At 49.5% G+C, this 22,629-nt stretch overlaps 1 protein-coding gene across 1 annotated transcript in view; it reads left to right on the forward strand.

The window, feature by feature from the left end:
- Positions 1 to 118: 118 nt before the first annotated feature.
- LOC142713737 (histone-lysine N-methyltransferase SETD2-like) overlaps positions 119 to 22,629 on the forward strand; it is a gene marked incomplete at its 5' end in the record, with an annotated part of 37,918 nt that continues 15,407 nt past the window's right edge. The window contains 10 exons of the mRNA XM_075848607.1: positions 119 to 175; positions 6,590 to 6,605; positions 7,289 to 11,805; positions 14,706 to 14,837; positions 16,861 to 16,989; positions 17,569 to 17,692; positions 18,006 to 18,083; positions 18,192 to 18,289; positions 19,195 to 19,348; positions 21,446 to 21,580. Of these exons, the coding sequence (XP_075704722.1) occupies positions 119 to 175; positions 6,590 to 6,605; positions 7,289 to 11,805; positions 14,706 to 14,837; positions 16,861 to 16,989; positions 17,569 to 17,692; positions 18,006 to 18,083; positions 18,192 to 18,289; positions 19,195 to 19,348; positions 21,446 to 21,580 (5,440 nt within the window). The remainder of the gene's footprint in view (positions 176 to 6,589; positions 6,606 to 7,288; positions 11,806 to 14,705; positions 14,838 to 16,860; positions 16,990 to 17,568; positions 17,693 to 18,005; positions 18,084 to 18,191; positions 18,290 to 19,194; positions 19,349 to 21,445; positions 21,581 to 22,629) is intronic.

Raw genomic sequence — 22,629 nt, forward strand, 5'->3', positions numbered from 1 at the left:
GAGGCTGCAGCCATCGGACTATGTTCTGTTCTATCAGGGTAGCAGAGGTGTGAATATCTGTTTACACTTGGTATAATGCGGCTCGTGTTCTTAACGTCTGTGTATATTTGTCTTTCAGGACAGAAAAAGACGATGAGACCGAACAGGAGGAGTCGCAGCGGCCGCCCGACCAACAGTAAATGCACTTGTTTGTGACTCTTTGTATATGTGACTTCATCATGATCTGCGGGGTCTCTGCACCCCCCGCCCGGGCACGAGGCCGCCACATTACTGCCCCCTGCTGCTTCTGATAAGGGGCTGCGACTCCTGTCATCATCCTCGTGGCTGAGGGTCTTTCCTGCACCCGGTGCTGCTGGATGATTTACTTATTGTGCTATATGTATGAATGACCCTGGTGGGTATATAACCCCCTATAGACCAGCGGCTTCTAGATACAGAACACCGTATATAGAGTGAATCTACGTAAACAACGGAGTCCATTATCTTGTACTGAACCTGAATTCTGCTCCAGAGCTGCACTCTGCAGGCTTCACAGCTGAAATCTCACAGTAGTCCTTGCTTGTTCAGTGTCTGCTGATTGTTCTGGTGTTTTGGTTTTCTGGGAAGTTTCGTGTTTACACCAGAATTTATACAGTAATCTGATGCAGGGAGAACTTAAGCTGCCCATACATGTTAGAAAACTCAGTCGGGTGACAGCTGTTCCTCCTGACTCGCCCATACACATGCACGCTCGCCTCATCCAACAGCTGTTCCTTCCGACTCCCCCATTCACATGCACGCTCGCCTTATCCAACAGCTGCCCCCCCCCTAAAACCTCCATACACATGCACGCTCTCCTCGGCCAACAGCTGTTTCTCCCGACTCCCCCATACACACGCACGCTCGCTTCATCCAATAGCTGCCCCCCCCTAACTCCGCCATACAAATGCACGCTCATTTCTGCCCACAGCTATCCCCCCCTAACTCCGACATACAAATGCACGCTCGCCTCATCCAACAGCTGTTCCTTCCGACTCCCCCATTCACACGCACGCTCGCCTCATCCAACAGCTGCCCCCCCCCCTAACTCCGACATACACATGCACGCTCTCCTCGGCCAACAGCTGTTTCTCCCGACTCCCCCATACGCACGCTCGCTTCATCCAATAGCTGTCCCCCCTAACTCCGCCATACAAACGCACGCTCATTTCTGCCCACAGCAATGCCCCCCCCCCTAACTCCCCCATACACATTCACGCTTGTTTTGGCCGACAGCTATTCCACCTGGCTCCCTCATACACATGCTCGCGTCGCCCAAGCGTGCATGTATTTTCAATGCGGAGAGGAGAATAAGCCTCTGGTCGCAGCTTCTCTCCTGTCAGGCAACAAAGGATCAGGCATATTGAAATCCAACAGCCCTTTCCTTCCATAACATTTCCCATCGGGGGAGGGTCTGGACACCCCCATATACATTAGTCGGCCGGTGCCGTCGATATTGGAGCATTTGGGAGATTTCTTTTATCTGTGTATAGGCACCGCTGCCAGGAAAGGGGGGTCTTTCTAGGTGGACAGTCCCTTCATGGCTGCGCTTTGTACAGTTTGGGTCGCGCTCCTCCTCGGCTTTTTTGCTCCGGTTCTAAGAGTCCATTGTTTTCCTCCATTTCGTCTCCCCTCGGCGCAGTCTAGAGCGCGGCACGTCTGCCGGCCACATGTAGAAGGTCAGATATTTGCCTCTACTTCAATGAGAACCTGCCAGCGACTTTCTGGGGCCCTTGTTGAGCTGATCTCGGATTGTCCTTTAACTTGGATCTCCAGCAGTCGGGGTCCTCAGCGGAGTCTGAAGCGTCTTTGGCGCTGGACGGACGTGGCTGACGCCTCCGCACTCTCTGCTTGTTGATTTCAGTAGAACGGCAGCGTGAGAATTGTTTCCCACAGAAGTCCCAGCGCTCCCATGTGTAGCAATTACCTGGTTTCCGAATTCATGGAGTCCTTTTCTCCCATGTTTACACGTAGATTCTGGATTTATTAAAAAAAATATATAGGGGCTCCACCAGGCATCGTCGGAAGCCAGAAAGTCACAAGTCGTGAGTGATTATTGTCCGCTGGAGGCGTTGACCGGATTCTGCGCGGGCGATCGGCATCGTCAACCTGTGTGAGGAGAATGCGGAGGAGACGGGACCTCTGATACCGGCGCCGCTTGCTTCAGACGGGGAGTTCCGGATCGTCTTTGTAGTTTCGTTGTTTATTATTATAAATGTGTGTGCGGGGCAACGCGTCTCCTGGTCCGGCTAAAACACAAGCGGCGCCAGAATCCGATATCCCGACTCCACATCTGATCCCCGCCAGAATTTGCAATTGAGCAGGATCTTTAATGCCTCATTCACACGCTCCGGAGTAATGATCCTGCCGCGGATTTTAAAATCTGCAGCATGTTTATTTTTGGCGCGGATTCCACGCTGTAAAGCCGCAGATCCATGTGCCAATCTGCAGCAAAAATGAGTTTCAGCTACGGATTTCTCTAATGCAAATCCTGACCATGTGAACGCGCCGCACACGTGCCAGGACGAGAGTTTCTGCGGGATGTTCCCGGGAGCCTAGAAACACCTGCCCCCTCCTGACTCTGGTGTCATTTTAAGAACTCCTGGTTGCTATGACTACAGTCACCGGGGGGGCAGTGTATCACCCGCTCTGTGGTTTGATGGCAGCGCTGATGTCGCCACCCGGAGCAGGCAGGGACTGGCTTCATCTGTCAGGGGACGGGCGCGTTCTGTGCTCCTTTATCCAACCGTTGTTCATAGTGACGGCGGATGCGCAAAACTCGAGGACTTCCCAGGATTATTTCTTTAATATTACATTTTCCTGTTTGTCGATTTTCTTGTAAGTGTGAAGCTAAACCGGTATCTGTCACCCCTTCTCTTATACAACAATATTGCAGTGCATTATACAAGCGATCGTATAGAAAAAAGAGAACTTTAAAATAAAGTTTAATAACGCGTCTTCTGGACTGAGCCCGGAGGCTGAACCGCGGCTCCTGCGTCTTCTGGACTGAGCCCGGAGGCTGAACCGCGGCTCCTGCGTCTTCTGGCCCGGAGGCTGAACCGCGGCTCCTGCGTCTTCTGGCCCGGAGGCTGAACCGCGGCTCCTGCGTCTTCTGGCCCGGAGGCTGAACCGCGGCTCCTGCGTCTTCTGGCCCGGAGGCTGAACCGCGGCTCCTGCGTCTTCTGGACTGAGCCCGGAGGCTGAACCGCGGCTCCTGCGTCTTCTGGCCCGGAGGCTGAACCGCGGCTCCTGCGTCTTCTGGCCCGGAGGCTGAACCGCGGCTCCTGCGTCTTCTGGCCCGGAGGCTGAACCGCGTGGACTGAGCCTGGAGACTGTAGAAGAGCTGGAGAGGACCACGTGGAAGATGTCCGCAGCTGATGTTCTTTGCAGGTTTGCTGCTTTGTTTTGGCAAATGTTTCAGAATGACTGGAGTCCTCGGTGCTGTAAAGAAGCAGCAGGTTCTTGTCCATCAGGAAGGAGTCTGACCAAATCTAATGTCTTCCTCAAGGACAAGGACCACAAAGTCCGAGGTCCTGGAGAAAAATCTTCTTCAATGAGAACTAGGAGACCTACAACCGACGCTCAGACCTGATGTCCCCGGGCAGAAGACCTGGGCCAGGATCTCCAAGATGCTTAAAACAAACTCCCCAGCGATGCCCCGAGGAAACCTCATGAGGATGAACATCGCGGCGGAGGGCAAACTCCTCAAATATTCATTTAATTTAGTTTTTTTGTTATTTTTAAACTTTTAGTGCTTTTCTGAAGCCTCTTCATTTTTAGGTGTTTTTGACTTTAGCGCCGTGCACAAAACCCATAGATCTGCTGTACAGGCGTTAATGTGTGCTAAAAGTACACGGCTGCCCTGAAGCCAGAGGATCCATCAGAGGGGACTGCACTACGGGGGCCGTTGGGGGACTGTGAAGTTGGGGGACTGTGAAGTTGGGGGACTGTGAAGTTGTTCTGCTTCTTATGTAGGAAGAAATCTGCCAAATTTTCCTGAACCGTAAGATAGAAACAGTCAGTGACAGCCGTGACCTGCAGCATCTTGTGGGATCCTCTGGGCCGCCCCATGTAGACATGTGACTATTGTCATCTATATCCCTCTCCACCTCCTCCTGTCATTGTGATCCTGCGGACAATATGGAGGCCGGGCATTATACAAACTGGCTGGAAGGGGCAGCAGCATCATCATCATCATCAGGCCTCCGCCGGCTGTACACATCAGATGCTATCGGCTCGTGTGGCTAACAAATATTCCTCCTGACCCCACGATTAATGTGCATGTTTATTTCAACGAGGAGAGGGGGATAGGCCACTGCCAGACCCCATAGTCCCCACCAGACCCCTCTGGCAGCGGCTTATGTCATGTGGGAACAAAGGATCAGACATGCACATGAGATAGTCGGCTGACCCCACCAAAATCAAAGGGTTTGGACAACTTTCACCTAATGTGTATGGGCAGCTTATGCAAGTCCCCCAGACCCCTCTCCCCCCCCCCCCTTCCTTTTGGACTCTTCAGTGTCCCCCCATTTCCCACAGGAAGCAAGGATCCTTTTTCCCCCTGACAGTGGTGAGACCCCCCATACACATTAGACCATTGGAGGGTTTGGCTGAGTTTCATGTCATGTTTGGCAGCTTTACAGTCACACGGCCGTCACCTTCTATGTGGGCACTGCCACTCTCTACAGGGTCATTGCAGCACGATCTTCATGAGAACTGAGGTGTTTTCTGGGGGTTTGGACAATAAAACCAGCAAATTAAATCCATCAGTTTTTTTTAACGGCCATGAATAACGGACAGACGGACTAGAAATGGATGAGGATTTTGGGACGCTGATGCAAAATGGCCGTGAAATACTGACCGTTGATCCGTTTTTAATGGCCATTTTTTTTCGCTGTCGTTTTATTACAGACCTTTATTATGGAGCCTTTCACCGTTTCCCTTGATCACAAGCCGGATTGTGGGTCTAACCATTGACTGCAATAAAGTTTTAGGAGCCGACGACTGCCCAGGGAAAAGGTGGCGAGTTCTATGCAGGGTTAATACCCACTACGTGGCCCTGCGGTTGGCGCGGGGAGCTTGGTGGCGCCAGTGTGTGAGGTCCAGCCTGGAAGTGTGACGTGGGTGCGGGTCGCTGCTTTATGTATTCAACCTGACCCCCGACATGCCGGACACACCGCCTCTTAGCTGTTGAAGGTGGACGCCTGTGTTTTTGCACCAAAAAAAATGGCACACATTGATAGTAAATGAGACCACGCGTTCCGTGCGCCCTCCATGGACACCAGACCCCGGTTATAACGGCGCGCTTCGGTCATAAATCCGGCACCTGCAACATTTTGGCTCTGCACGTCACTAGACTTCCTATTAGAAATGGGCTCCCGATGTGTTTCGTGGCTCTGGAAGGGTCTTACATGGGGCTGGTTTATGGGACCTGTTCTGGGGGGGCACATGTCACTACGTATTGTTCTGAGCACTAGATGTCTGCCCCCTCTAGAAGTTCTATTATGGGCTCCGGTCTCCCTCATATTACACCCCCCCCCCCCCCCCGCTCTCGTGTGTAACATTTGCACCGTTGATGACGTTTTATTTATTCCTGGTGAGACGTAATCCCGCTCCTGCTGTAATCCAGTGGTCTGGTGGGTGATAATCTGGACGTACATTGTGTCAATATTGGGGGGCAGCTGAGTAGTTGGTTAAAGCCATGAGAGGCCACGACCCTGTAGACCTGCGGACTGGCGCCTGTGACACTTCATTCTCGCCACTTCTGATGCCCGCTTGCTGTCAGTGATCTGTTAAGTTGGGATCCGATCTACACGTCTTGTGTGGCAGGAGATGTGAGTTGTGTCCGACAAACATTGGATGGTCGAATGGGGTCTATTGTGGCCGTCAAAATGTCAGACAATAATTTGCAGTCACGGTGCCGCCGCCATCATCCTCATCATCCATCCCCCGTGATCTATTGTTGCCAATTTCTATTTATGACGACCGTCATTTGCATTAGTAATTACGGACACATTCATTTCTATGGGCTTCGGACGCCTTCCCTTATTTTTACGGATGGTCGTCCGTGCCGTAGAAATAAAAGTACACGTCCTTTTTGTGTCCGTAATTACGGCACCGACTCTCCATAGAAGTCTGTGGGCGCTTCTCTAATTATGGATGTTCAGTCGTAGTCGTCCGTAATTACGGAAGTGTTGCCACGTTACGCCAGAGGATTACTCAAGATTCCTCCCTGTGTTTTAGTGGATCCGTAAATACGGCTGCAATATGGACTATATTTACAGACACACTTCCGTATATGCGGATGATTTACGGATGACTATAAATGACTACGGACAGTATTTACGGACGTGTGTATAGGCCCCTGGATTATGTCCAGTGACGCTAGTATGGGGGAGGGGAAGAGGCTGTCGCCAGTGATGTCAGGGCTGTAACATAAGGATGAAATAATCCACAGTAATGGCCGGGACGGCGTCATTGAATAATTCTGTTTATTCTCACTCATTATTTCCTGTTTTTAATTCTTTGTTTTTTGTTTTTTTTCCATGTCTTTCTCTTTGAATGACGACAGAGAAGAAGAGAATGAGGTGAGAACCGTCCTCCCATTACTACAATACTGGAGCGATCTATCGTCTCCGCAATTGAAGGGATATTCCCAACCAGCAGCCTCATCGGGCAAGATGGGGGGCGGGTGACCCCCGTTCTCTGTGTAGGGGCTCGTCCCAGAGCTGTACGTGACTCTGCGTGTGACCGCACAATTCCCATCGGGTGCTGTATGTACAGATCGATTCTCCCATAGAAGGAATACTCGTAGTGGAGAGAAGAGCTAGACACACAGCATCCGATAGATCATGCCACAGGTTCTTATTTTATTATACGAGGCGTAAGGAGGTACAGTAAAGGCTCCATAATACAGCCGCGTGCCTGAAGTCTCAGCCTGTGACCTCCCACAAGATCAGCACGCTCCTTTACTGAAATACTCTGTAGTGGAGAGAAAAGCTAGACACACAGCATCCGATAGATCATGCCACAGGTACTTATTTTATTGTACGAGGCGTAAGGAGGTGCCCAAACATAACTCTGACCTCCCACGTGTCTCTATCCCCCTCCGCACATCACGGCAATGTCCGGTCACGTGCGTCTCCGTATTTAGTAAGCTCCACAACATTAGAAAGTCCTATTCAGAAATGCCACATGCTGTTGTGAACGGGGTTTACCGATCCGATTACGGCGGTGTTACATTTATTATATCCATTTTACTGTGTTACAGGCCAAGAATGAAGCCTTATTGAAAGCATTTGGCAAGAACACTTTTAAGGGGATTTCCTCAAGTCGATTTCTACCTAAAGGAACCAAAGCGAAGGTGAACCTGGAGGAGCAGGGGAGGCAGAAGGTGTCCTTCAGTTTCAGCTTCACAAAGAAAACCTTACAGAACAGATTACTGACCTCTCTAGTCAACGACAAGCAGAATGAGTCCCCGAGTAATCTCCCCCCACTCAGTTCCCCGGAGCAAATATCAAAGCTCAAGATGGACTTTGTTGAATCCACCGGTGGCACCATGGAAGTTTCTCCACCAAAACCCAAGGTGGAGCTGGGAAAAATTCATTTCAAAAAGCATTTTCTTAACATTACAAGCAAGCTACCAGCCCCCCAACCACCGCCACCCCCACCACCTCCTACAATATGCGCTCCCACGTCCCCCTCGCCATCACCCAAGTCGGAAAGCATTAAGTCTTCTCCAGAAGTTGAAGTAGAATCATCGGCAGTCGGCTCATCTCTTGCAAAGTCCCCTGAGAGAGAACCTACAAACACGGTGTCCTCAAAAGAACTGTTGTCACCGCCATCGGCGGCGGCAGCGGTCACGAGCAAAACTGGCTCCACGGACATTAAAGAGTGCGCTATCATTTCTGTGGTAGAAAGCCCAAGCACTCCGATGGTTGTTGAGAAAACAGAGACCGTCGCATTGAAAGAATATTCCCATATTGGGAAAGAAGAAAAGATTTCAGCCAGCGTACAAAGCGTTAAATCCAATCCCAGTCCCGAAAAACCTAAATCAAGGTCCTCTCACTCGGAAACCATGGTGGTTGGTTCAGAGTCCGATGGCGAATCTGTGCGGACCTCCTCGAGCCACCGGTCCCATGAGCTAAAACGCACTTCAAGCAGAGAAAGGGACTTAAAAAGAAGCTCCATGTCTTTAAAATGTGAGGACAGTGGGAAATATTCTTCTTCAAGATCCAAGTCTAGAAAGGATCAGGAACATTCTAGTTATTCCAGGTCCGAGAGAGAATCCAAATACTCCTCCTATGCTCATTCTAGGTCAGACCGTGAGAGAAGAAGAAGCCGATCCCACTCCAGGTCGCGATCAAGGTCTAGGTCTGACCGAGGTCCTCCAAGGAGCAGCTCGTCCTATTCTAGATCTGAACGCTCACATCATTACGAGTCCGAAAGAAGGTACCACCGAAGTTCTCCTTACAGAACCAGATATTCCCGTTCCTATGCCGACAGCAGAGCCAGGGACAGTTCCGATTCAGAAGATGATTATCGAAGAGCGTATTCCAGATCAAGCGATTCCAGGCGTCCATCATCCTCTCATTCCTACAGAGAAACGAGGACGACGACGTCTTCACATTCAAAATATGACAAAGATCCAAGATTTGATGCGTTTCATGATTCCGATCGAAGAAGAAGGTCCTCGTCCGGCAGAGCCGGTAAAGATGTCCGGTCTCCTGAAAGAGAGTCCGCTAAGAAAGGTTCTCCTCCAAGGGAGAGTGACCCTAAACATGGGTCTTCACACTCCCGTGTAGACAGTGGGGCAAGTTCCAGCTACCGATCGAATTACCCCAAAGTAGCGGATTCCAAAACTGATTCAGGAAGAAAAAGTTCTAAATGGGACTTGGTGGAAAGGCCGATACCCAAAGAGGAGCACAAAACGGTCAAAAGAGATGAGACGGCGTCACCCGTCCACAAGAAGAGCGGCACCACCGACGCGCGGGCTTCTTTACGCTTTACACCGGAGGCGACTTCCTCTAGCGAAAGTCAATTGACGCGTAGTCGTGAACCGGACGCTGAACAGTTTGACAATCGAAGTATCAGTCCCGCTCAAACCGACGATGACGATGACTTTGATGAGGTCTCCCATGGACAGAGATGGCATTTTGTGACACTCAGTTCTACGGAAAATTTTCATGCAGAGGAACCCAACGAAACGCAAAGCCCTAAAAACTTCAACTTAGACGTCTCTGTTTCTGGAGAGTCCGATATATTTAATAATGTTACTCACCATGAAACTGAATTACTAGATAAATCTGAAGAGGATGATGGGACACGTGCGGTTCATGGATTGGATGCGGTCACTCAAGACCATAAGGACATTTCTTCAAGTCCAGCGACGGACTCTTCTATTGTAGACAATGTAGATCTCAACAAGTCCAAAAACGACCTTGAAATCACCATCAAGGTGTTAAGTCCCCGTCGCAGTTCAGACGAAATGGAGTCTAAAACTGACCCCGGAGAAGATTTCCAGGATCCCACGGGGTCCGACAATCACGTTTCTTTCGCAGCAATTCAGTCTGAGCCTCCAGTAACCGATTTGGTTTCAGAAAAGCCGAGTATTCCAGCCGTGACCGTCTCCGCTGACGGCGAATTACCTCCTGAAACCAAATCCCCTGAAAAATGTTACCTACGAAATACAGACCCTGTTCCGCCAGTAGTAGAGCCATGTCCTTCACCCGCAATTGAAGATAAAGACGCAAATGTGGTGGAAGAAAACGGTGTCGCCAGCGAAGGGACTATAGAGGGACCGCAGGACGAAGCTCCGCCTTCACCGCAAGATTTGAATGAAGCAAATTCTTTGCCGAGCGGAAGTTCTCCAGCAGAAAATGAAGAAAAACACTCGCCCCACAAAGTGTCTGCTGCAGATGAATGGATCCGGGTTCCTCCAGAAAAACATGACTCTTCTGAGGAGGAACCGGACGAGTCGGAGGTCCTTCCCGAGGAGGAGACTCTGCTAAATGATGAGTCGCAGTTCCCCTCTGACAGCTCGAAGTCTTCTGTGAACTTCATCAGCGCTGTCCAAGCTTATTATTCTGATAGCGAAGAAAGTGAAAACGATGAGACTGAATCGGAGGACACGGATTCTGATGACAGTGGCCTCCCCAGGAACCGTCTGCAGTCCGTCGTGGTGGTCCCTAAAACCTCTACGTTATCCTTGGAAGAAGCTGAAATGTCTCCGTTGACTCCAGAAGAAGGTCAGATGTTTACATTAACCGTGAAAGAAGCCGAAACGTCGCCATTCGCTATGGAAAGTCTGACGTCTGTATCGACCGTGGAAGCTGCTAAACCTGCGGCATTAGCCATGGAAGGTGCGGAACCCTCTGCATTGATCATGGAAGGTGCGGAACCCTCTGCATTGATCATGGACGGTGCTGTACTGTATGAATTATCCACGGATGATGCTGAACCATCTGCATTGATCTTGGATCATGCAAAGTCGTCTGCACTGACCATGGATGAAGCTAAACGGTTTACATTACCTGCTGAAGATGCAAAACCATCTAAATTTACCATGAGCGAGGATAGACCGTCAATGGAAGAAGCTATCCCTTTGCTATCCCCAGGTCTCTCAATCATTGTGGAGACCTCCGATAATAAATATAATGACCCTAAAGAGAACCGATCAGAACAATTTAAGGAAAGCGACTCGGTGCAAGTTCACAGCCATCCTGCGCCGGATACACCAGCAGATGAAGTAAAAGTCGTCCCCACTCCGGAGTTGACTCCGGATGCAGTTCGGTCTTCGGGGCCGGAGTTTCGGCATCCTCCCTCTGATACAGATGTCAGCACCAGCCACCCTGTGCCCATCAAACCTAAAGACAAAGGCAAAGCCTACATTGAGCATCTGGCGGCACAAGAGGCTCCTATACCCGGCGCAGCCCAACCAACTAAGGAGCCTGAAAAGCCTACGATGCCGGCAGCTCCTTCCACGCTGCCGCCAGTAGAGCGGCCGGACAGTAGACAGCAGGGAGCAGAATACAATCATGCTCCGGGACCTGGAGACTATTCGCGGGTTGACGGGTTCCAGGCAACGGAAGACTTGTCTGATCTCGGGTGGGACTTCTCCCAGCCAGAGAAGCCAAGTAGCACTTACCAGCCCCCCGACAGTAGCTACATGTACTTCAGTTACCAGCAGGGAAGTGACGCCCATGATCCTGCACACAATTACATTGGTGACAATGGATATTGGACTTCCAGCTACCACGGCAAAACCACCGACTTCAAATACGGGAAGACGTCTGGCCAAGTCCCAGACTCTGTGACCAATTGTTATAATGAAGACGATGACGACGACGATTATGATTTTTCCTGGGATAAAGATCACGTACATGAGTTTGGACACCAGTCTAAGGCTTTCCAGGAGAAGTCGAGGGAGAGCAGCTCCGTGCAAACCCATGAGATCAGCAGTAATTCCGCAAAAGACAACGTGCCCCGCGCAGACAAGAGGGAGCAGCTCGCGAGGGACCGTAAAGACATGAAGGAGCGAGGACCACCCAAGAAACGGAGGCAAGAGGTAGAGAGCGACTCCGAGAACGATGCCGAAGCGCTGGAAAAAAGGAAAATGAAGGCGGAGGCCGGTTTAGTGGACTCTGCGGCCTCCAAACACGGAAGGACCGGCACCATTTGTCGCATGGACGACTTCAGGGACCCTCAACACTGGAAGGATTTCTACAGACAGGGAAAGATGCCGACGTACTTTGACCTCATTGAAGAGAATTTCTATCTCACAGAAAGGTATGGGCTCCTGCACTTTATCCTGATTTTGTAGATGGAACTTTCATTTAAAAAAAACTTTTTCCTTTTCTTGTATTGGTTTTGAGTTTCATCATGTCTTATACTCCAGTCCCATCCAAAGCTGCATTCAGCATTCTGATAGCTGCTACTTTAAAGAGCCTCTGTCGCCACATTATAAGTGCCTGTCTCCTATATAATGTGATCGGCGCTGTAATGTAGGTGACGGTAATGCTTTTTATTTAGAAAAACGATCTATTTTTACCACGTTAGGAGCGATTTTAGCTTTATGCTAATGAGCTTTCTTAATGCCCAAGTGGGCATGTTTTACTTTAGACCAAGTGGGCGTTGTACAGAGGAGTGTATGACGCTGACCAATCAGAGACCAATCAGCATCATGCACTTCTCTCCATTCATTTACACTGCAGATAGTGATATAGTTATATCGCTATGTGCAGCCTCATACACAAACACTATAACATTACTGCAGCGTCCTGATAATGAATATACATCACCTCCAGCCAGGACGGCATATGTATTCACAATCCTGACACTTCTGAATCTTTTCTGTGAGATTCCAGCAAGGCAAACGTAATCTCGCGAGATTACGATGTAAACTGTAATTTAAAACGAGATTACGTTTGCCTTGCTGGAAATCTCACAGAAAAGATTCAGAAGTGTCAGGATTGTGAATACATATGCCGTCCTGGCTGGAGGTGATGTATATTCATTATCAGGACGCTGCAGTAATGTTATAGTGTTTGTGTATGAGGCTGCACATAGTGATATAACTATATCACTATCTGCAGTGTAAATGAATGTTAGAGGAGTGCATGATGCTGATTGGTCACTGATTGGTCAGCGTCATACACCTCTGTACAACGCCCACTTGGTCTAAAGTAAAACACGCCCACATTAAGAAACTCATTAGCATAAAGCTAAAAATCGCTCCTAACGTGGTAAAAATAGATCGTTTTTCTAAATAAAAAGCATTACCGTCACCTACATTACTGCGCCGATCACATTATATAGGAGACCGGCACTTATAATGTGGCGACAGAGGCTCTTTAATTTAAAATACTGCAGCACGTCGTGAAATATGATTCTTGTTGTACGTGAGACTGCTGTATACTCGCTGGTGCAGGAATTGGGTTCCCCACAATGCACCACAGTAGAGCATGCCCTGTATAGACCCTGAACTAGCAGGAGGTGGCGGTGAATGATGAAGAGCGAACGGCAAACCCTCAGGATTCTTCATACAGCTGAGAATATAAGACATGGTGCAAATCATGACGAGTACAGGGAAGAAGTTACGAATATTATATGGAGACTGGAAATATAAAATCCTGATGAAAGATTCTGCAGAACATTGCTCTGTCCTCTCTACCTCCTGACCGATACATAGTGATATATCCTGCAGATTATTACACCACTGTCCTCTCTACAGATCTGCAGAACATCGCTCCTCTACCCCTGACAGATACATAGTGATATATCCTGCAGATTATTACACCACTGACCTCTCTACAGATCTGCAGAACATTGCTCTTCTACCTCCTGACAGATACATAGTGATATATCCTGCAGATTATTACACCACTGACCTCTCTACAGATCTGCAGAACATTGCCCCTCTACCTCCTGACAGATACATAGTGATATATCCTGCAGATTATTACACCACTGACCTCTCTACAGATCTGCAGAACATCGCTCCTCTACCTCCTGACAGATACATAGTGATATATCCTGCAGATTATTACACCACTGACCTCTCTACAGATCTGCAGAACATTGCTCCTCTACCTCCTGACAGATACATAGTGATATATCCTGCAGATTATTACACCACTGACCTCTCTACAGATCTGCAGAACATTGCTCCCCCACCCCCTGACAGATACATAGTGATATATCCTGCAGATTATTACACCACTGACCTCTCTACAGATCTGCAGAACATTGCTCCTCTACCTCCTGACAGATACATAGTGATATATCCTGCAGATTATTACACCACTGACCTCTCTACAGATCTGCAGAACATTGCTCCTCTACCTCCTGACAGACACATAGTGATATATCCTGCAGATTATTACACCACTGACCTCTCTACAGATCTGCAGAACATTGCTCCTCTACCTCCTGACAGATACATAGTGATATATTCTGCAGATTATTACACCACTGACCTCTCTACAGATCTGCAGAACATCGCTCCTCTACCTCCTGACAGATACATAGTGATATATCCTGCATATTATTACACCACTGACCTCTCTACAGATCTGCAGAACATTGCTCCTCTACCTCCTGACAGATACATAGTGATATATCCTGCAGATTATTACACCACTGACCTCTCTACAGATCTGCAGAACATTGCTCCCCCACCCCCTGACAGATAGTGATATATCCTGCAGATTATTACACCACTGACCTCTCTACAGATCTGCAGAACATCGCTCCTCTACCTCCTGACAGATACATAGTGATATATCCTGCAGATTATTACACCACTGACCTCTCTACAGATCTGCAGAACATTGCTCCTCTACCTCCTGACAGATACATAGTGATATATCCTGAAGATTACACCACTGACCTCTCTACAGATCTGCAGAACATCGCTCCTCTACCTCCTGACAGATACATAGTGATATATCCTGCAGATCATTACACCACTGACCTCTCTACAGATCTGCAGAACATCGCTCCTCTACCTCCTGACAGATACATAGTGATATATCCTGCAGATTATTACACCACTGACCTCTGCAGAACATTGCTCTGTCCCTCTACCTCATCACATACATGCGGATTATACATTGTAATGTCTTCTTACCTCTCCTTCCTCTTTGCTGTTACTATAATAAGTTGTAATGATCCTTTCTATTCTGCAGGAAGAAGAATAAGTGTCACCGGGATATAAAGCGCATGCAGTGCGAGTGTCCGCTGCTCTCCAAGGAGGAGAGGGTTCAGGGAGACATGGCCTGCGGTGAAGACTGTCTCAACCGCCTCCTCATGATTGAATGGTGAATATTCCCTCCCCGGCATTGTCTGTATATTCCCGGGACACCGTCATTTCATATTCAGGTCTCATTTCTGTAGTGCAGCTCAGAAGACCAAACCTGACTATGACTGTAACTTGGGGCAGACAGTGGAGCTCTGGAGATGGTGCCATGTCCCCCATACACACAGCCATGTCCCCCATACACACAGCCATGTCCCCCATACACACAGCCATGTCCCCCATACGCACAGCCATGTCCCCCATACGCACAGCCATGTCCCCCATACGCACAGCCATGTCCCCCATACACACACAGCCATGTCCCCCATACACACACAGCCATGTCCCCCATACACACACAGCCATGTCCCCCATACGCACAGCCATGTCCCCCATACGCACAGCCATGTCCCCCATACACACAGCCATGTCCCCCATACGCACAGCCATGTCCCCCATACACACAGCCATGTCCCCCATACACACACAGCCATGTCCCCCATACACACACAGCCATGTCCCCCATACACACACAGCCATGTCCCCCATACACACACAGCCATGTCCCCCATACACACACAGCCATGTCCCCCATACACGCACAGCCATGTCCCCCATACACGCACAGCCATGTCCCCCATACGCACAGCCATGTCCCCCATACGCACAGCCATGTCCCCCATACGCACAGCCATGTCCCCCATACGCACAGCCATGTCCCCCATACGCACAGCCATGTCCCCCATACGCACAGCCATGTCCCCCATACGCACAGCCATGTCCCCCATACGCACAGCCATGTCCCCCATACGCACAGCCATGTCCCCCATACGCACAGCCATGTCCCCCATACGCACAGCCATGTCCCCCATACGCACAGCCATGTCCCCCATACGCACAGCCATGTCCCCCATACGCACAGCCATGTCCCCCATACGCACAGCCATGTCCCCCATACGCACAGCCATGTCCCCCATACACACACAGCCATGTCCCCCATACGCACAGCCATGTCCCCCATACGCACAGCCATGTCCCCCATACGCACAGCCATGTCCCCCATACGCACAGCCATGTCCCCCATACGCACAGCCATGTCCCCCATACGCACAGCCATGTCCCCCATACACACACAGCCATGTCCCCCATACACACACAGCCATGTCCCCCATACACACACAGCCATGTCCCCATGTAGATCCACGGCAATCGCCTCGAAGAAGTGAATAGGAGAACATTTGTAATACATCTTATTATATGAAAGTGGCCTCTTCCTTCTCGTGCCGCAGCCTGTACTTCTCCTTTCACTGCCTGTAAACCTCAAACTCCATCAGCCCCCAAAAAGTCCATCTAGTGTAAAACAGTAAATTGTCGTTTAAGGGAAGGAGGGGGATGCGGCTGCAGCTTCCCTCTCTGTAAGGCTGTGCTGTGCATGCTGTGGGAGGGTAAACAAAAGCTGAAGATATGTCTGACTGGCTCAGCGCAGGGAGAACAACACTCTGGGATGTGTGGGCAGCGGGAAACCAAAGTAATGGCAAACGTGGAAGATTCCTGCCCACTCGAAATCATGTAAGACCAAGCCGAGACTGCGCAAAGGGATGAAGACCCGAAGTATGTTTACTGTGTTATGGAGGTCACTCCTTCCCGACATTTGACTTCTACTTACGTCATAGCGGGGAGGAGGAGTGTGAAGCCGGGTCACGGCTGAGCCCGCGCCATGCTATGCGGGTGTCGGCTGTACCATACAGGCGTCACTTCATTTTACAAGCAGATTTGGAGCTTTGTATCCGGAAAAAGGAGATCTGACCGCTATGAAGATACTGAGAAATGCGTCAGTACATTATTCAGGACCTAAAAATGCGTTAATGAGTTAAATCCGGAAGGATTTCCTAATGGATAAGCGGGAATACCCCAACTTTACGCCAGGAAGTTTTCATCTGTCTTCCATTATTTGTTTGGTAATTCTTCTGCTCATTATCGAGCCGCGTTGTGTTGGGTCTATTGTCTCTTCCTTTCCTCTTACCCTGTTCCTCTTCTCTCCTCAGCTCATCGAGGTGTCCTAATGGCGGCTACTGCTCAAACCGGCGTTTCCAGAGGAAGCAACACGCTGATGTTGAAGTTATCCTGACCAATCAGAAGGGCTGGGGCCTCCGAGCTGGCAGAGACCTAAAACCGTGAGTTAATGCCGGTTACCGAGCTCCGGCCTGTTATAGGGTGATGTAGGGGCGGCCCTCTCAAGCCTCCCGCCCGGGTAGTAGCGCAGGCTGGATGCTTGAGACCAATCATACTGGTAAAATAAAAGGGAGCGCAGACTTGCAAGGTGAACCCCAGAGTTACTTCTCCCACCTATAAGGCCTCATGCACACGACCGTGTTTTTGCGGCCGCAATTCCCCCGAAAATCCACGGGAGAATTGCGACCCCATTCTTTTCTATGGGGCCGTGCACACGACCGTAGTTTTTGCGGTCCGTGCACGGCCCGGGAGCCCGGACCGCAGAAAGAACGGGCATGTCTTATTACGGCCCGGTTCTGCGGTCCGGGCTCATTGAAAACAATGGCCGCGGCCATGTGCATGTCCCGCGATTTGCGGGCGGCCTGCGGCTGACAGTCCGCAGCCGGCCGACCCTTAAAATCACGGCCGTGCACACGGCTATGGTCGTGTGCATAAGGCCTAACTCGTAGAGCAGACGTCTTGGCTGTTTTCATCTTGGGATCTTGTTCTTTCATATAATTCTGCTTTTTCCCTTCTGTAAGGAACACGTTCGTCCTGGAATACTGTGGGGAGGTTCTGGACCACAAGGAGTTCAAAGCCCGCGTGAAGGAGTACGCCCGCAGCAAGAACATCCACTATTATTTCATGGCGCTGAAAAACGATGAGGTGAGTACAGACGACTATGTGGGGGAAGGGGGAGATGCGGCAGAGCGTTACACCAAGAGCAGCCAATCACTGGAGCTGCTGAGATGCACTGATGGGGACACCACGATTGCAGCGGTGACCACTCTATTTAGACTACAATCTGCTGTAAACACTCCCCGCCCCGTCGGTAGTCCGCCCCGCCGGTAGTCCGCCCCGCCTGCCTATAAAATGGCACTTGACGTCATAACCCGGGAGTCGCTCCAGTATTCTGACCTGTCGGCCGCAGCTGCCCTCTTTCTGCCACCTCATTGACCATCTCTGTATTTTCTCTCAGATTATAGATGCGACACAGAAGGGCAATTGCTCGCGCTTCATGAACCATAGCTGTGACCCCAACTGTGAGACCCAAAAGGTGAGGACTACGAGCTGCACGTGGCTGGCTACTGCCTAGTACTGGCCGGGGTTGTCTGTAGTTGGGGGGATCCGCTCTTCATGCTGCTCTGCTTTGTGTCTCTTGTAGTGGACAGTGAATGGACAGCTCAGAGTGGGCTTTTTTACCACCAGACTGGTTCCAGTTGGCGCCGAGCTAACGTTTGACTACCAGTTCCAGCGATACGGGTAAGGACTGTTAGGAGGCCGACTACACTTGTATATAGAATAGAGAACGTACCTGATGCTTAATTGTCATAAAAAAAGCGGAATAAATAAAAAAATTCTTATTACATGGGGTTCAGCACGGGACCTTGATTTTTTTTTTCTTCCGTATGGAGGGCCACCTGGTGGTAGTTTATGCTCAGGCCGCTGATTCAGGATGAACTGGCGGCTTTCTTCCCACAATAAGGTTATCCGGACCCATACCCCCTTCCTTCTTCAGGGCCCGCAGCATCTTCGTGGGCGGCCTCCGTGCTGTGTATACCGCGTCACATTTTGCTTTCATTGCCGACCTCCAAGACTTTGTTAAAGGGCAGATAAACATTCAACAAACGTCTGACGTGTTATAGTGACAAGTCAAGTTTTGCTTGGTGGGGGTCCGAGCACTGAGACCCCCACTGATCGCTAAAACGGAGCGGTAGAAGCGCTTGTGTGAGCGCTGATCCACATCGTGTCCGGCTTTTTCCAGAAAGCCAATGTAGCGGTGTACGGGCTCATCATTCATAGACTTTCTAGTCAGCCCGTACGCCGCTACATTGACATCCGAACAGAAACGAACCGGGTCACATGTCAGAAGTTTGTTGAATGTTTAGTTACCCTTTAACCAATTCAAGGGCTTTCACAAAACTTTCCCAGTCTCCTGAATGGCAAATCTGCCTCGTGATACGTCTTCCATTCTTGTACGTCTGCAGAGCCGGGTAGATTAACCCCTCCAGAGTCGGTGAAGGCCGGAACGGCAGCCATATTGGTTGCAGCTTTGACTCCTTTTTTTTTTGTCTTTTTATGTGTCAATTTTTTTTTTAAATCTGTTATGTGAAGTACGAAACTGCTCCTGCAAAATGCATAATTTCCTCTTCTCTGATACATTGCAGCAAAGAAGCTCAGAAATGCTACTGCGGATCTGCAAACTGTAGAGGATACCTCGGTGGAGAGAACCGTGTCAGTGTACGAGCGGCCGGGGGCAAGATGAAGAAGGAAAGGTCCCGCAAGAAGGATTCTGTGAGTGACCTTCCTACTACTGGACAGGTAGATGGTAGAGACACTGGCACCTGTGTAGTGAAATTCCTTTAATCCAGCACCTAGTGCTCTGGAAATCCTGCTAATCCAGAATGCAGTATCTGGTCCCTGGCGGTGATCCACTCTTCAACTCAATGTCTGGGAATTCATCCAATGCAGTCGCTGTGGACGCAAACAGTCCTGGCCAAATGTTTTGAGACGGACCGTTTGTTGCTCCAGTTTTTATAGTGGAATTTGCATTACCTCTGGATTGTTATGAAGTGATCAGATTAATTGTAATTCATTGCAAAGTCTCTCCTTAATGAACTTCATCACAAAAACCCCATTTCTGCTGCATCTTGGCCCGGCCACAACATCGTTGGCTCAGGAGAAAGTGTTAATGAGGACAGGCCGGCTGATATCACTCGGTCATGCTGATTGTATTATAAGAGCAGACGGGTTGTTTTAAGGGTATGTTCACATGACCGTTAGCCCCCCTTGAAAAACGGCTGAAAAAACGGAAGCGGAACGCCTCCAAACATCTGCCCATTGATTTCAATGGGAAAAACGGCTTTTCGTTCCGACGCAGTGTTTTTTTTACCCGGCCGTAAAAAGAAGTGCATGTCACTTCCTGAGCCGTTGTTTTTTTTTTTATTGGCTCAATAGAAAAACGGAGGCAAAAAAAATGTTTGTAGTTTTAAAAAGGTTGAAAATCCGAGGCTGTTTTCCCTTGAAAACTGCTTCATATTTTACAGCTGTTTTTCGTTTGGCGTGTGAACATACTCTAAAAGGGGATTGGTGCTTGAAATCATTGTCTTCTTCTGTTAACCATGGTTACCTCCACGTGCGATCATCATTGCTTTGCATTAAAAGGGCTTCACAGGTAGGGACATTGCTGCTTGTAAGAGACCCTAAATCCACCATTTATCGGATCATCAAGGACAGAGGTTCAATTGCTGTGAAGAAGCTTCAGGCACCCAAGAAAGTCCAGCAAGTGCCGTCTCCTAAAGAGCATTCCGCTACGGGATCGGTTCAACACCCGTGCAGAGCGTGCGCAGGAATGGCAGCAGGCAGGTGTCAGTGCATCTGACCGCACAGTGAGGTGAAGGCTTTTTGAGGCCGGCCTGGTGTCGAGAAGAGCGGCAAAGAAGCCGCTTCTCTCCAAGAAAAACATCAAGGACAGGCTGACATTCTGCAGTAAGTACAGGGGGTAAAGTGATTTTCTGATGAAGCCCCCTTCACACTGTCCTGTGTCGCGCCACCACTAAAGAATCCTGAGACCAGTCATTGGGGGGGGTGATTTTCATCCAAGAATCGTTCCGTGAATGAAGACTGGGATCTAAACCTCCTCCAAGAGCAACTTCTCCCAATGATCCAGGAACAGGGGATGATGAATGAGGCTTCTTCAAGCACGAGGGACCTCGTCACAAGGCAAAACTGATAACCAAGGGGCTCAGAGGACAAAACATCACAATTTTCGGTCCATGGCCAGGAAACTCCCCAGACCTCAATCCCATTTAGAACCTGTGGCCAATCCTCAAAAGTGGGAGGACAAACAAAAACCCAGAAATAGTGATAAGCTCCTGACATTGGTTAGGCAAGAACGGGTCATGAGTCAGGACTCGGCCTAGGAGCTGACATCCAGCGTGCCGGGGGAACTGCATAAACTTGATGTATTTGTCCATAAAAGTTTAAAAAGTTATGAAATGTTTATAATTTAACTTTCGTTACCATAGAAACATCTAACAAAGATCTAAAAACACTGAAGCAGCGGAACTTTGTGGGAAAAAAAATTTCTGTCCGTTTCAAAACTTTTATCTAGAACTGTCCGGTGTCCGTGCCGGGATCTACACCGAGGGCGCTTCATATAGGATGTCTGCCCAGCCTATATACCCTCCCTGCATGGGGTCTGCGTCCCTATATTGTAGGTCCCGTCATGTTGGGCGTTCTCTGGGCCCCGCACTCACTTCTGCCATTAATAAGCTAAATGTATGTTTATTGCTCCAAACTTCCAGTAGTTCAGAATTTCTGTGTATTCAGCTCCGAAGTTTTTCAGATTATCAGAATGTTGCTGCCTTAAAGTGAAAGCCGCATTAACCCTTGACTCCCCTCTCTGCTGTGATTCAGGTGGACGGAGAGCTGGAGGCTTTGCTTGAGAATGGGGAAGGTCTGTCCGACAAAAACCAGGTGCTCAGCTTGTCACGGCTGATGGTCCGAATTGAGACGTTGGAGCAGAAACTGACCTGCCTGAAGCTTATCCGGGTAAGATCCCACCTGCTGGACGCTCCAGGGGGCTCCGGCTCTGTGGAAATGTATTCACATGTAGGACTAGTTCTGAACACTATGGGGGGGGGGGGGCCCATGTACGTTATATATATATCTCATACACACACTTTCCATATATTTAGGGCGCTCGGGGAATAGTGCGATATTTTGGCAAGTTTGGCTCATGTCTATTATTCCATATCGCTAGAATGTACTTGATGGTCGGCCGATCATGAGAATGAAAGCAATTGGGTCCCTTGGGCTTATTCCCTGCGCACGAAAATACAACTTTTACTTTTTTTTATATTCCTTTTATTTAAAATGTTGCAAACTGGATGGAGCGGTTCTACAATGATACAGTAAACGGAATCTGTTCGGTCACATACAATATAATAAAGAGCATTCGCAACATTCACAATAGTTTTTTCTTTTTATACAAAACCATCAATAGAAGGAAACCCCTGAACTGGTTGTCTGGGCCGCTAATAAGTCGCATGAGTGGGAAAATAGCAAATCACGCGTGGAGTTAAGAGTCCTCCAAATCAATGCACTCCGAGGTGTCCAACCACGGGCTCCATAAACGGAGCGCTCGTAGGAGAGGACGGTGTTTACCAGTGTGAGAGCCGGCGGCCTGTCTGCCGTCCGTGCCGGAAAATGCTGTGAGGAGCGGTGGGAGCCCCAACTGTTAAATCCCCACCTAAAAATGTGCCGTGACTTGTAAAAGAGGAGCAGCTCCCTCAACCCCTTGGCAATGTTTGGAGTGTAGCTACGTCAGATGTGGCGCCCTCCAATATGGCCCGTACCGTATGTGATGGCGGCAGCCACTGGAGGTGGATCATCACATGGCGGCCATTTAAATGACTACATGGAGGGCTCGGGCCCACCAGAACGGGAGCTGCTCTTACAAACATTTGTCTACTCGCAATCCACCCCCCACCCAGGATCCTCTTAGTGTAAGTAGATGAGGGATCTGCAGGGGCTGGGTACTGGCTACGGCACCACAACTTGTGATTGGTGGAGATCTCCGCACTCGTCCCCCGCACCGT

Source organism: Rhinoderma darwinii, unplaced genomic scaffold (assembly GCF_050947455.1).
Source record: "Rhinoderma darwinii isolate aRhiDar2 unplaced genomic scaffold, aRhiDar2.hap1 Scaffold_4345, whole genome shotgun sequence".
Taxonomy (NCBI): Eukaryota; Metazoa; Chordata; class Amphibia; order Anura; family Rhinodermatidae; genus Rhinoderma; species Rhinoderma darwinii.